This window comes from Bombina bombina, chromosome 3 (genome assembly GCF_027579735.1).
Source record: "Bombina bombina isolate aBomBom1 chromosome 3, aBomBom1.pri, whole genome shotgun sequence".
In the NCBI taxonomy this organism is placed as follows: domain Eukaryota; kingdom Metazoa; phylum Chordata; class Amphibia; order Anura; family Bombinatoridae; genus Bombina; species Bombina bombina.
This window is the reverse complement of record NC_069501.1, coordinates 1,107,686,104-1,107,700,720: the sequence shown is the minus strand read 5'-3', so window position 1 is coordinate 1,107,700,720 and position 14,617 is coordinate 1,107,686,104. Positions and strand designations below refer to the sequence as shown.

Here is a 14,617-nt window from a genome sequence, read left to right as displayed (position 1 = left end):
ATATTCCTACCTTAATTCCAATTGGCTGATAGAATCCTATCAGCCAATCGTAATTCGTGGGACGCCATCTTGGATGACGTCATTTAAAGGAACCGTCATTCGTCGTTCAGTCGTCGGCCAGGATGGATGTTCCGCGTCGGAGGTCTTCAGGATGCTGCCGCTCCACTCCGGATGGATGACGATAGAAGATGCCTCTTGGATGAAGACTTCAATCGGATGGAAGACCTCTTCTGCCCCGCTTGGATGAAGACTTCTACCGGATGGAGGACCTCTTCTTGCTCCGCTTGGATGAAGAATTTGGCTCGGCTGGGTGAAGACGACTCAAGGTAGGGAGATCTTCAGGGGCTTAGTGTTAGGTTTATTTAAGGGGGGTTTGGGTTAGATTAGGGGTATGTGGGTGGTGGGTTGTAATGTTGGGGGGGGGGGGTATTGTATGTTTTTTTTTACAGGCAAAAGAGCTGAACTTCTTGGGGCATGCCCCGCAAAGGGCCCTGTTCAGGGCTGGTAAGGTAAAAGAGCTTTGAACTTTAGTAATTTAGAATAGGGTAGGGCATTTTTTTATTTTGGGGGGCTTTGTTATTTTATTAGGGGGCTTAGAGTAGGTGTAATTAGTTTAAAATTGTTGTAATATATTTCTAATGTTTGTAAATATTTTTTTATTTTTTGTAACTTAGTTCTTTTTTATTTTTTGTACTTTAGTTAGTTTATTTCATTGTATTTATTTGTAGGAATTGTATTTAATTTATTTATTGATAGTGTAGTGTTAGGTTTAATTGTAGATAATTATAGGTATTTTATTTAATTAATTTATTGATAGTGTAGTGTTAGGTTTAATTGTAACTTAGGTTAGGATTTATTTTACAGGTAAATTTGTAATTATTTTAACTATTTTAGCTATTAAATAGTTCTTAACTATTTTTAATAGCTATTGTACCTGGTTAAAATAATTACAAAGTTACCTGTAAAATAAATATTAATCCTAAAATAGCTATAATATAATTATAATTTATATTGTAGCTATATTAGGGTTTATTTTACAGTTAAGTATTTATCTTTAAATAGGAATAATTTATTTAATAAGAGTTAATTAATTTCGTTAGATTAAAATTATATTTAACTTAGGGGGGTGTTAGTGTTAGGGTTAGACTTAGCTTTAGGGGTTAATACATTTATTAGAATAGCGGTGAGCTCCAGTCGGCAGATTAGGGGTTAATAATTGAAGTTAGGTGTCGGCGATGTTAGGGAGGGCAGATTAGGGGTTAATACTATTTATTATAGGGTTAGTGAGGCGGATTAGGGGTTAATAACTTTATTATAGTAGCGCTCAGGTCCGCTCGGCAGATTAGGGGTTAATAAGTGTAGGCAGGTGGAGGCGACGTTGTGGGGGGCAGATTAGGGGTTAATAAATATAATATAGGGGTCGGCGGTGTTAGGGGCAGCAGATTAGGGGTACATAGGGATAATGTAAGTAGCGGCGGTTTACGGAGCGGCAGATTAGGGGTTAAAAATAATATACAGGGGTCAGCGATAGCGGGGGCGGCAGAATAGGGGTTAATAAGTGTAAGGTTAGGGGTGTTTAGACTCTGGGTACATGTTAGAGTGTTAGGTGCAGACGTAGGAAGTGTTTCCCCATAGGAAACAATGGGGCTGCGTTAGGAGCTGAACGCGGCTTTTTTGCAGGTGTTAGGTTTTTTTTCAGCTCAAACAGCCCCATTGTTTCCTATGGGGGAATCGTGCACGAGCACGTTTTTTTTTTTTTTTTTTTTAAATGTTTTATTTAGTTTAAAGGATAAGAAGTAACAATTGGGGACACGCAAGACCCCTGCTCTGCATAACATAATAAGCATGAAATTCAAACAAATGAGTCTTAGGTAAATGACCATACAATTAGCACATAGTAGAATATCCATATATAAAATCAAAATTCCCCACTCTAGAGATACGCAAGTAGATTCTAGTCAAAGGGGTGTTTATATCCCTGTGAGATGGGAGGAGTTGTAGCGGAAATAGTCCGCTTAATTGGAACCCTGGTGAGGGCTCTGTAAAAGGGGGGGGGGGAGAGGTGAACTAGTGCATAGTATCCACCATTGAGAAATATATAGGTGATTAGGTATATCACGGTATAAGAATTAAAAATGAGCGTTGCCTGCTCTAGGTATGATATTATTTCCTTAACTTTCCCCAAGGCATGACATGCCCTGGGATATTATAGGTTACGTCGGTCTGGACATCCTGTGTCACCAAGAGCCTACCTACTATGCTATAGGAGCTTGCTATAAAACTTCGCTAGGCTAAGTAGTTTGATCTTAGCTGTTATCTTGTGGGAATATGGTGTCTCATAGCTAATACGTCATTTGACCACAATGTAAATTTCCCATGTTGGTAAGGTCTACTACAATATATAGCTCTTCTTCTTGTCATATATAGGGTTTTATCCTAAGTTAGCGTGTTTGTGGGCTGACCTTACTTTATGCGAGCTCCCCCCCGACCCTGGCCACTGGTCTAAAGGGAGAAACCACATACAGCAATGATACATAAGAAGTGTAATGACAGAATATACTTGTCCTAGTCAAAGGCCCCCTCAAGCCCCCAGACCAGACAGACACATATAAATGGTTTATCAGTATCATTAAACCCACGCCCACTACGGTTGGTATATGACTACTATGGTATCTGTTTCAAATACGTTTATATAAGTGTCCCTCCCGGGGCTCCCCACTAACCCACAGGCAGGAGGTTAAGACAAGATGTCCGCAGACAGTATTATAACAACCATCAGCCAACTATACATATTAAGAAAAAAAAATAAAAAAATAAAAATAAACAAGAAGCGAGCTACAGTAACGTGAAGATTCCATTGCGTTGTTATGAGGATTGTCTTTAAAAGTCACCATATCAGTCCCATTAGAGCTTCATACATTAAGGTAGTGGGATGACCCAGGCTATAGAGTTGAGTATGAGATAAACCTAGTGTTAGACCCTTGGTATAAGAGAGCCATAACATGCAATATATATTATTGGTGTATATACATTGTGAAATAGAGCCAAAATAAAACACTCACTGTGGATATAAGAAATACTATGCCCTACCCATAACTTCTAAGCAAATGATGAAGCCTTGATGGCTGCTGAACACTAGCAGGAGAAAAGTCATAGCATTGTATAAGGGTATGCAATTATGGGCAGCCTGCTAGCAAGCAAAAAAAGAAACAAAGAGTGAAAATAAAAGCAGGCTGCTGTTTTGTTAACAATGTTTGTCCCTTGGAGCATGAGGGGCCTTAATATGACATGAACCTCTGCTACTCATCTATCCGATCCCCATCTTAATGCAAATGACAAGAGAGGCCCCTTCCCATACCAGTCTCTGCAGTTCAGGGTGACTTACTAACGTAGAATGGGTTATACAGAGAGACAACAGGGAGCAAAGGAGCGGGTCTATCTTAGTTGAAAATTGACGAGAGGCCAAGGCCCCGTTCATCAAGGGAATACCATCCTCCACTGTATCTGCAAATCTTTCCGAGTCCAGACCCGCCGCCATCACCTTCAGGACTCGTAGCGCGGGAGTCGGCCATATTGCGTCCTCCCCAGGGGCTGTGACTGTAAGGCTGTCTCTCATAAGTGTTCTCTCAGAGGCCAAAGGAGCAGGCATCCCCAATTCAGAAGCTCCGCTCTCACTGACAAGCACATCTGACTGTCCTGGGTTGTCGTCCGGTAAGTCTCCGCCCCAATCCTGGTCCGTATATTCGGCTGCTCCAAAGCCCCTTGCAATCAGTAGTCGCAACTTACAAAAGTGAGAGTCCATCAGGGTAAATATTTCTGCATCGCTCAGAGCTGCCGTCATGGTCTCAGAGCGGGTGGTTATCTCACTTATAATTCGTAGGTGCCGGAAATTTTATCAACTCTGCACAGAGCTCTGTGGTTGCGGGCTGTATCTTAGGCGCAGTTCCGGTGTAAAGGCCTCACAATCAACATTTAGTCAGGGCCTCAGATCAAATGCGTTATAGGCTAGAATAAACATGCCATTGTGGTTGTGGAATCTTCGCACATTAGCTCTACATCAGAATCCTATGCTCCAAGACACCGTAGGGCACAATATCTCTAAAGGCCCTCAGTATAATGCAGGAGCTTCAGTATAATGCGGCCATCATGATCGGCTGTTGGCTCCGCCCCCGCACGAGCACGTTTTTGAGGCTGGCCGCGTCCGTAAGCAACTCTGGTATCGAGAGTTGCAGTTGCGTTAAATATGCTCTACGCTCCTTTTTTGGAGCCTAATGCAGCCATTCTGTGGACTCTCAATACCAGAGTTATTTTAAAGGTGCGGCCAGAAAAAAGCCAGCGTTAGCTACGCGGGTCGTTACAGACAAAACTCTAAATCTAGCCGTAAGTATTTCTAATGGTATATAACCATATCAGTAATTGTCTGATATAACTGAAAACATCATCTAAAAAGTTATGATTCTAAAAATTAAACCTTTATGTAAAAAAACATGATTTAAAATTATTTCAATTGAGTAATACTGACTAGTGATTTAAATTGTGATTTAAATCAATTTGATTTAATGGGACAGTATACTTGATTTTTTTTATTGTTTAAAAAGATAGATAACATATTTAATACCCATTTCCCAGCTTTGCACAACCAACATTGTTATATTAATATAGTTTATAACCTCTAAACCTCTGCCTGTTTCTAAGCCCTTGCTGGCTGCCTCTTATCTCAATGCATTTTATTAGCTTTTCACAGCCAGACAGTGCTATTTCATGTGTGCAATATAGATAACATTGTGTTCACTCCTGGGGATTTATTCATGAGTTATTCAAGTCTGTAAAATGAACTGAGATAACGGGGCAGTCTGCAGAGTCTTAGATACAAGAGTGTATTAATATAAGTGTTGGTTATGCAAAACTGGGGAATGGGTAAAAAAGGGACTATCTATCTTTTAAAACAATAATAATGTTCAAGTAGATTGTCCCTTTAAATCAAATCCATCCTGTAAATAAGGATTCCATTGTTTATCTAATCAATCCACCCACATAGCACATTGGCTCCTTTTTTGTTTCATTCTCTCTAAAATGGTTTATCTTTTTTTAAGCTGTACGTTTGTAATAAAAGGCTTTACTGGCTGTATCCAGGTAAACTGGTGCTTAGAAGAAGCATATAAAACACATTGGTGGTATAACAGACTCTATTATTCCATAGATAAAATTGCAACAGGTCAATCACAGGGCCACAAGGATTTACAACATTGAATCAAAATAGGATTGGCACACCAATTTAAAGGGACATAAAAGTGTAAAAATATAAAATGTTCTAATATGTAAAGTCAGCTCTAGTGCAGTAATGCAATACTGGGAGCTAGCTAAACACATCAGGTGGGCCAATGAGGAGAGGTCTATGTGTGTTCCTAGGTTTGCTTTATGCATGTTCCGGGCATTTTTAAATTCCTTTACAATCTCTATGTTTACTACTTCAATTGGAAGTTTATTCAATGAATCCACCACCCTTAAAGTAAAAAAAAAAAGCTTCCTCACATTTCTCCTAAATCTACTACCCTCTATCTTAAGATTGTGACCCCTTTTTTTGGCATTTGTTTTTTTTTTTTTTTAAATGCTGCCAGCTTCCACTTTAAGTCCCTTCATATATTTGATGGTTTCTATAACGTCACCTATTTCCCTTCTATCCTCTAAACTATACATATTTAGATCATAGAGTCTTTCTTTGTACGTTTTATATTTTAGACTGTGTACCATTTTAGTAGCCCTCCTCTGGACAGCTTCTAGTTTATTTATATCTTTCTGAAGATGTGGTCTCTAGAAGTGTACACAGTATTCCAGGTGAAGCCTAACTAGTTATCTGTAAAGGGGCAAAAGAACCTTGCTATTTCTGCTACTAATACCTCTCCCAATGCAGCCAAGTATTCAACTGGCCTTACTGGCTGCACTGCTGCGTTGTCTACCAAATTTTAAATCATCTGAAATAATAATTCTCAAGTATCTTTCCTCATTAGTTACAGTCAGTAATGTACTATTGAGACTTTAATTGGCCTTTTCGGTTTTTGGATCCTATATCATAATTTTGCTCTTGGTAATTTCAGATCCCATTTATTTGCCCATTCCTTTAGTTTTTTAATATCACTGTTTATTTGAGCAACCCCTCATGGATCATCAACTCTGTTACAAACTTATGTATCATCAACAAACATTTTTAATATCACTAATGAACATGTTAAACAAAACAGGCCCAAGAAATGACCCTTGGGGAACATCACTAGTAACTGACCCCTCATTTGTTTGTACTCCATTAATTAAAACCGTTTGCTTTCTATCCTTAAGCTAGCATCATACCCACTTAAAAATCTTAGCATCTACCCAAAAGCAATACATTGTGAATGTTTGTTGTGTGGGACAGTGTCAAATGCTTTGCTAAAGTCTAGATATACATCATCTACGGCTCCTCCCTGATCTATTAATTTAGTTACATGGTCAAAGAAATGATGCCACTTTCTACAGTTATATTACTCCAGAATCACATTGTTTTAGAGGACCCTTTAATCTAAAATGTATTAAATGTAGGAATTTTAGTAAAAAAAAATGTTGCAATTATAATGTACTTATTTTGTTATTTTTCAGAGCATACACTGGAAGGAAGCACTTAACATTCTGAAATTGGTTGTTTCCCGATCTGCAAGCCTTGTGTTACCAGCATATCAACATGGGGATTTGACAAAACTGGAAATTAGTCGTTTGTGGACAAGTTGCTCCAAAGAGCTTCCTGGTAAAACACTTGACTTTGACTTCGACGTTTCACAGGTAATCAGTAGGCACCAAGCTGGTGTCACTTTAATATTTATAAACATTGTTGCAGCTCTTTTTATTCATTTTTTATTGATAAATTATTAGTAAATTGTCGTGCAAAAGGAGTGCAGTGGAATTTTATAGGGGAGGTGTACAGAAATATATGTTATCATGGATATGAAAGACCAGCTTTTAAATATGCTGAAAATATTATTTTATTAAAATAATAAAGGAAAAGGGACATAAAGGTGGAAAAAGAAAATGCTGTAATTTTTTTATTGCACTATTGCTTGTTGTTTAAAAGTCCCATTTTTTTATTGAGCGCTCGTTCATTACTGGAAGGCTTTAGACATTTGAACTAATAGATAAAATGTGTTTGTTTTTAACAGCTCAAGAATGTTGGTCACTTGTTTTATTGATTGGAATAGAGGTTAAGAGAGATGCTCTTGATGAGTATCTGACCAGTTAGGTATATGGTAGACAAAACTGAAATACACATGAGGAGGGAAAATCAGTTTCAATGGAATCATTTTTGCAGTAAAATGGAGCAGTTTGGAGAAGGGATGAGACCAAGAGTAAACAACAATGTCTTATGTTATTCAGGCAATATTAACATGTCATAATACAGCTTAAGGATCTGTAGGATAGACACACACCAGGCTATGATTACGGCAATCTGCCGAAACGCGTAAGCCCGTGTGCTGCGCTCTCTCCCCATATTGTGGCAAGCTGTCACTGTTCTTTGCTACTTAAACTTTTTAACCAATTTTGAATAAAGAATCTATTTTTTATTAGGAGTGTGGTATTGTATCCTTTTTTCTGATAATACAGCTTATACATGAAACCTAAAAGTAGTTGTATATAATGTTTAATAGTTGTGTATACATTCAAACTAAAAGTAGTTTTATATAATGTTTAATTCTTATGTATACACAGTACCATAATAAACTATAGTACTGTAATCAGAAAGATAATATTTGTTATTTTAAATAATTATAGAGTATTATTTACATTTTATAACAAAAAAAAATCAAAGCAATCACACAGGTAGAGAAGATTGTGATTTACAGACAGGGAAAAATGTTCAGTAAAAAGTTTATATTTCAGAATATGTTTGGATTTTGGAATTCTGGATTTGGGGATTTTTACCTGTATATGCAATGTTCCATACACACACAATGAAACACAACACCTGCTCAGAGCTGGAGATGATCCAAATTGAGTGAATTCTGATGGAATACACAACATCTCTCTGAGCAGGTGCGGCTTTTCATTGGGAATATATATCTTTAGTTTGGTCTGAGGACATCCTTAACTTTATTAATCTTAGCATAAAAAAATGGCTATTAGCCTCCGTTAACAACTCTGATATGCAAGTCATACGCAAGATAGGAGTTTACCAAAAGTAGGTTAATAGTTTAGATGCCGCGGCCGTAATCAGTTGACTACAGACACTTTTCTTGAGATAGCTTTCTGAACACATTTGCTGTAAATAAATAAATAGATGACTATAAAAACCTTTGAAGACTGAGAAGTATTTGAACAATAAGTACCTAAACAGACCTGTGTGTTTCTTTATTGTTAATAAATAATTTACATATTTTTACTAGTGGATAAAAAAGGAACCATAATTATGTAAATAAAATAGTATTAGTTTAATAGTAGACATTTAACATGAACTTAGGCCTAGTGTCCATTGCTGTTGTAAAATGGTAGTAACATAAAAGATCTCCATAGACTTTAATAGAGGTACTTGTTCTTACCATTGGTTTACAACAGCCGTGGAGACTACACCTCAGCGTATATATAAATATATTTTCGGTTTATCATCTGGTAGGAAGTATTTTTAATTTAGTGATATATTTTACAGACCCCTATTATAGGCCGAAGGTTTGACGACTTGCAGAACTCTTCAGGACGAGATGGTAAACATAGAGCCATGCCTGTTACACGAAGCACATCTTCCACTTCCTCAGGATCAAATTCCAATGCCTTAGTCCCCGTTAGCTGGAAACGGCCTCAATCATCTCAGGTGACATTAGGCGTTCCTGGATGTGTGAATTCTCTGTGCATATAACAAACAGGTCCACATAACACTTTTTAACCAAAGCTACTGAAAGTATAGCAATAGTTTATATGTCAACATTGCTTTTTCCTCTGCCGCCTGCAACTTAAATTTATAACTTTCATAATCCTTCTTAAATATAAGCTAAGTGTGTTTAGTAGACAATGTTTTATAGTAAGGTTGACCTTGCTTCAAATATACTAGACAGGCAATGATATTGAAATTATTTCATATAAGCATCTAGAAAGTGATACCATTAATTTACATATTCAATACATATACTGGCGTGCTTCGTTTTATAGTACTTCGCTTTATTGGGCTTCACAGATACTGCATTATTTTTTACATATTGAAGGTTTGTGGCAACCCTGTGTTGAGCAAGACTAATGATCATTTTCCAACATCTAAACATAAATACACATGTACACACTCACACACACACACACCACACACATATATATATATATATATATATATATATATATATATATATATACACACCACCAGCAAAAATATTAGGCTCCGATGATGGTTAGCATTTTTTAGCAATAAAGTATTTTTTAATTAAAGGTATGTACATTGCTTTTTTAGACATAATGCTATTGCACACTTAATAGACTACAGTATAGTGTAAACATACCTTTTATATGCAATAGCAAACCAAAACATTTGTGTGACTCTCTTTATGTCGATATTCGCTTTCTTGCGGTGGTGTAGAACCGAACCCGCAATATCTCTGAGGTATTCATGTATATTTAAATTAAAATATTTTTTTTTTCCCTTTTAGAAAAAAACTCGAGAGAAATTAGTGAATGTTCTTACATTGTGTGGCCAAGAGGTGGGACTCAGCAAAAACCCCTCGGTAAGCTTGTGGTATTAATACCTTTATTCTGTACTCACTATCACCTAGATTACGAGTTTTGCGAAACTAACGCCAAAAAAGTTATTTCACTCTGCCATTACAAGTTTCTGAAAAACACCTGAAGTACGGAATGAAAAATCTCTGTAACACAACCCCATTGATGTCTATAGGGAAAAAAAGTCACGTTTAAACCTAACACACTAACATAAACCCCAAGTCTAAACACCCCTAATCTGCTGCCCGACATCGCCGACACCTAAATAAAGTTATTAACCCTTAATCTGTCGCTCCCGACAACGCCGACACTAATAAGTTATTAACCCCTATTCCGCCGCTCTCCGACATCGCCGCCACTATAATAAAGTTATTAACCCCTAACCCTCTAGCCTCCCACATTGCCGCAACTAAATAAACCTATTAACCCCTAAACCCCCGACCTCCCACATCGCCACCACTAAATAAACCTATTGACCCCTAAACCTCCAGCCTCCCACATCGCCGCCACTAAATAAACCCATTAACCCCTAAACCTCCGGCCTCCCACATTGCAAAACACTAAATTAAACTATTAACCCCTAAACCTAACACCCCCATAACTTTAAATTACAATATAACTATATTTAAATAAAAACTTACCTGTGAAATAAAAATAAACCTAACATTAAAGTATAAATTAACCCAACATAACTATTCTAATAAAATAGAAAAATACTACCAATTAAAAAATCTAAATTACAAATTTAAAAAAACCTAACACTACGAAACATTTTTAAAAAATCTAACATTACAAAAAATAATAAACACTAAATTACAAAAAATAAAAAACACTAAGCTTACAAAAATAATAAACGAAATTATCAAAAATAAAAACAATTGCACCTAATCTAATAGCCCTATAAAAATAAAAACACCCCCTAGCCTACAATAAACTAACAATTGCCCTTAAAAGGGCCTTTTGCGGGGCATTGCCCTAAGTTAAACAGCTCTTTTACCTGTAAAAAAATATAAAGTCCCCCAACAGTAAAACCCACCACCCAACCAACCCCCCAAAATAAAAAACCTAACTCTAAAAAAAACCTAAGCTACCCATTGCCCCTAAAGGGGCATTTGTATGGGCATTGCCCTTAAAAGGGCATTCAGCTGTTTTTCTCTGCCCTTAAAAGGGCATTCAGCTCTTTTACAAAAGCCCAAAACCCTAATCTAAAAAAAAAAAAAGAAAAAAAAAACTAACACTAATCCCAGAATATCTACTCACGGTTCCTGAAGTCCGGACATACATTTTCATCCAGGCGGCAAGAAGTCTTCATCCAGGCAGCGACACCTTTATCCATCTCTGGGACGTCTTCTATCTTCATCCTGGCGGAACGGAGCGGAGCCATCCTGGAAACCAATCCCATCCTGCGCGGAGTGTCCTCTTCATATGGTCACCGCCGTACACTGAAGTTAAATGCAAGATAGCAGTTTTAAAATGGAGTACCTTGCATTCCTATTGGCTGATTTGATTCTTCAAATTCAAATCAGCCAATAGGATGAGAGCTTCTGAAATCCTATTGGCTGTTCAAACCAGCCAATAGAATGAGAGCTACTGAAATCCTAATGGCTGATTTAAACAGCCAATAGGTTTTCAGAAGCTCTCATCCTATTGGCTGATTTGAATTTGAAGAATCAAATTAGCCAATAGGAATGCAAGGTACGCCATTTTGAAACGGCTACCTTGCATTGAATCTTCAGTGTATGGCGGTGACCGAATGCAGAGGACGCTCCTCGCAGGATGGGATCGGCTTCCAGGATGGCTCCGCTCCGTGCCACCAGGATGAAGATAGAAGACGTCCTCAAGATGGATGAAGGTGTTGCCGCCTGGATGAAGACTTCTTGCCGCCTGGATGAAGATGGATGTCCGGACTTCAGGAACTGTGAGTATATATTCTGGGGTTAGTGTTAGTTTGGGTGTTTTTTTTCGTTTTTTTGGGGTGTTTTTTTTTTTTTAGATTAGGGCTTTGGGATTTTGTAAAAGAGCTGAACGCCCTTTTAAGGGCAATGCCCATTCAAATGCCCCTTTAGGGGCAATGGGTAGCTAAGGTTTTTTTTAGAGTTGGGTTTTTATTTTGGGGGGTTGGTTGGGTGGTGGGTTTTACTGTTGGGGGGACTTTGTATTTTTTACAGGTTAAAGAGCTGTTTAACTTAGAGCAATTCCCTACAAAAGGCCCTTTTAAGGGCTATTGGTAGTTTATTGTAGGCTAGGGGGTGTTTTAATTTTATGGGGGCTTTTTTATTTTTATAGGGATATTAGATTAGGTGCAATTGTTTTTATTTTTGATAATTTCGTTTATTATTTTTTGTAAGCTTAGTGTTTTTTATTTTTCGTAATTTAGTGTTTATTATTTTTTGTAATTTTAGATTTTTTTAATTTTTTTCGTAGTGTTAGGTTTTTTTAAATTTCTAATTTACATTTTTTAATTGGCAGTATTTTTTATTTTATTAAAATAGTAAAGTTAGGTTAATTTATAGTTTAATGTTAGGTTTATTTTTATTTCACAGGTGTTTATTTAAATATAGTAATATTGTAATTTTAATTTAAAGTTAGGGGGTGTTAGGTTTAGGGGTTAATAGTTTAATTTAGTGTTTTGCGATGTCTGAGGCCGGAGGTTTAGGGGTTAATAGCTTTATTATAGTGGCGGCGATGTCGGGGAGTGGCAGATTAGGGGTTAATATATTTAAATAGTGTTGGCGATGTGTGGGTGGGTGACAGATTAGGGGTTATTAGGTTTATTTAATAGTCGTGATGTGGGTGGGCGGCAGATTAGGGGTTAATAAGTTTTAAATAGTGTTTGCGATGCAGGAGGGCGGCGGTTTAGGGGTTAATAGGTAGTTTATGGGTGTTAGTGTACTTTGTAACAGTTTAGTTATGAGTTTTGTGAAACATTTTTGTTTTGCAAAATCCATAACTACTGGTCTTGGTTGGCGGTATGGATCGTGTCGGTATAGGCTGTAACGCAAGCTTTTTAGCCTGAACGCACAACCTGTAATACCGGCGCTATGAAAATCCCACACAAAAACATATTTTTTTGAGTGTGGCATGGACGTTGCATTATAGGCTAAAATGCTTGCGGTATAGCTATACCGACACGACTCGTAAAATGCGTTCCTGGCCATTATGCTGGAATGGACATTTTTTCAACGTTAAAAGTCGTACCGCAACAGTTTTAATCTAGCCGTATGTTTCTTATGGTCCATTTGATAAGTGTACATTGGTACAAAGCTCAGACCAGGTTTCTCATAATATCTGGGTCCATGGAGTTTAAATAGATACCTTTAACCTTTAGTTATAGGACTGAAAAGTTCTGTTAAAAGATATCTTGAGATTTTATGTAGTGCTCATTTTGCCTTTTTTCAAAACCTCTGTGTGCTATCCCTAAACCTGCAAGAAAAAGTTTTTATTTACTGCCATATAACAAGTAATTTTACAGAGCCTATAGGTGAGTCCTACTCTAACACATTTAAAATTATCACTTGCTTCTAGGGAAATTAAACTACTTTTACAGCTCTAAGCCATCTAAAAATCCTACAATATAAAAGGCCAAGTGTGTTTGTCCGAAGCTGTCATGCGCAGTAGAGACAGCACGAGGAAAAACACACCTGGCCTTACATGACATGCTGTTTGCGGTGATGTCGCAAAAGTGGGCATGGCCGGGCAAAGTCGGGGGCGTGGATGGCATGGCGGGGGCTTGGTCGGGCGCAAAAGACGGGGGAGAGACAAAAAGAGATAGGAAAGAGCTAAAGAGAGGGGGAAGAGCAGAAGAGAGGGGAAAGAGCAGAAGAGAGGGGGGAGAGAGAGCAAAATAGAGGGGAAAGAGCAAAATAGAGGGAAGATAGAGAAAAATAGAGGGGGGGAGAGAGAACATAAGAGGGGGAGGGGAAGAGAGAGAGCAAAAGAGAGGGATGGAGAGAGAGCAAAAGAGAGGGAAGAGAGAGCAAAAGAGAGGGGGGAGAGAGAGCAATAGAGAGGGGAGAGAGGGGGAGAGAGAGCAAAATAGAGGGATGGAGAGAGAGCAAGAGAGAGGGGAGAGAGACAAAGCAAAAGAGAGGGAGGAGAGAGGGGGGAGAGAGACAAAAAGAGAGGGGATAGAGAGAGCAAAAGAGAGGGATGGAGACAGAGCAAAAAAAGGGGAGAGAGACAGAGCAAAAGAGAGGGGGATAGAGAGAGAGCGCAAAAGAGAGGGGGAGAGAGAGCGCGCAAAAGAGAGGGGGAGAACGAACGAGCAAAAGAGAGGGGGAGAGAGAGCGCACAAAAGAGGGGGGGGGGAGAAAGAGAGCGTAAAAGAGAGGGGGAGAGAGAAAGCGTAAACAGAGGGGGAGAGAGCGCATAAAAGAGGGGGAGAGAGGGAGCAAAAGAGAGGTGGAGCAAGAGAGAGCGCAAAAGAGAGGGGGAGAGAGCGCAAAAAAGAGGGGGAGAGAGCTCAAAAGAGAGGGGGAGAGAGTGCAAAAGAGAGGTGGGAGAGAGAGAGCAAAAGAGAGGGGAGAGAGAGAGCAAAAGAGAGGTGGTTCGAGAGAGAGCGCAAAAGAGAGGGGGAGAGAGCGTAAAAGAGAAGGGGAGAGAGAGAGCAAGGGGTGGGACCGCTGTACTGCAAAAAATGGCCCGTGTAAATGGGCTTTAGGACTAGTATAATATAATTGGATCCAGAGGAAAATTATACTCCAGTTATTTGAAATGCTATCTTTTATGTATAATTTTTTTTTTATTTTTTTTTTTGAAGGAACAGTCAAGTCAAAATTAAACTTAAATGGATTGGATAGAGCATTATTTTAAACATCATATATCATTGAGTAAAATTTAAAGGGACATGAAACCCAAATTTTTTTCTTTCATGATTCAGACAGAGCGTGCAATTTTAAAC

The 14,617-nt window shown here is 38.2% G+C and overlaps 1 protein-coding gene across 4 annotated transcripts in view; it reads left to right on the top strand.

Moving 5' to 3' along the window:
* FRY (FRY microtubule binding protein) overlaps positions 1-14,617 on the top strand; it is a 549,698-nt gene that overhangs the window by 460,220 nt on the left and 74,861 nt on the right. For all 4 annotated transcript variants that reach the window (XM_053708466.1, XM_053708462.1, XM_053708463.1 and 1 more), the window contains exons 48-50: positions 6,631-6,810; positions 8,666-8,827; positions 9,648-9,722. In XM_053708466.1, the coding sequence (XP_053564441.1) occupies positions 6,631-6,810; positions 8,666-8,827; positions 9,648-9,722 (417 nt within the window). The remainder of the gene's footprint in view (positions 1-6,630; positions 6,811-8,665; positions 8,828-9,647; positions 9,723-14,617) is intronic.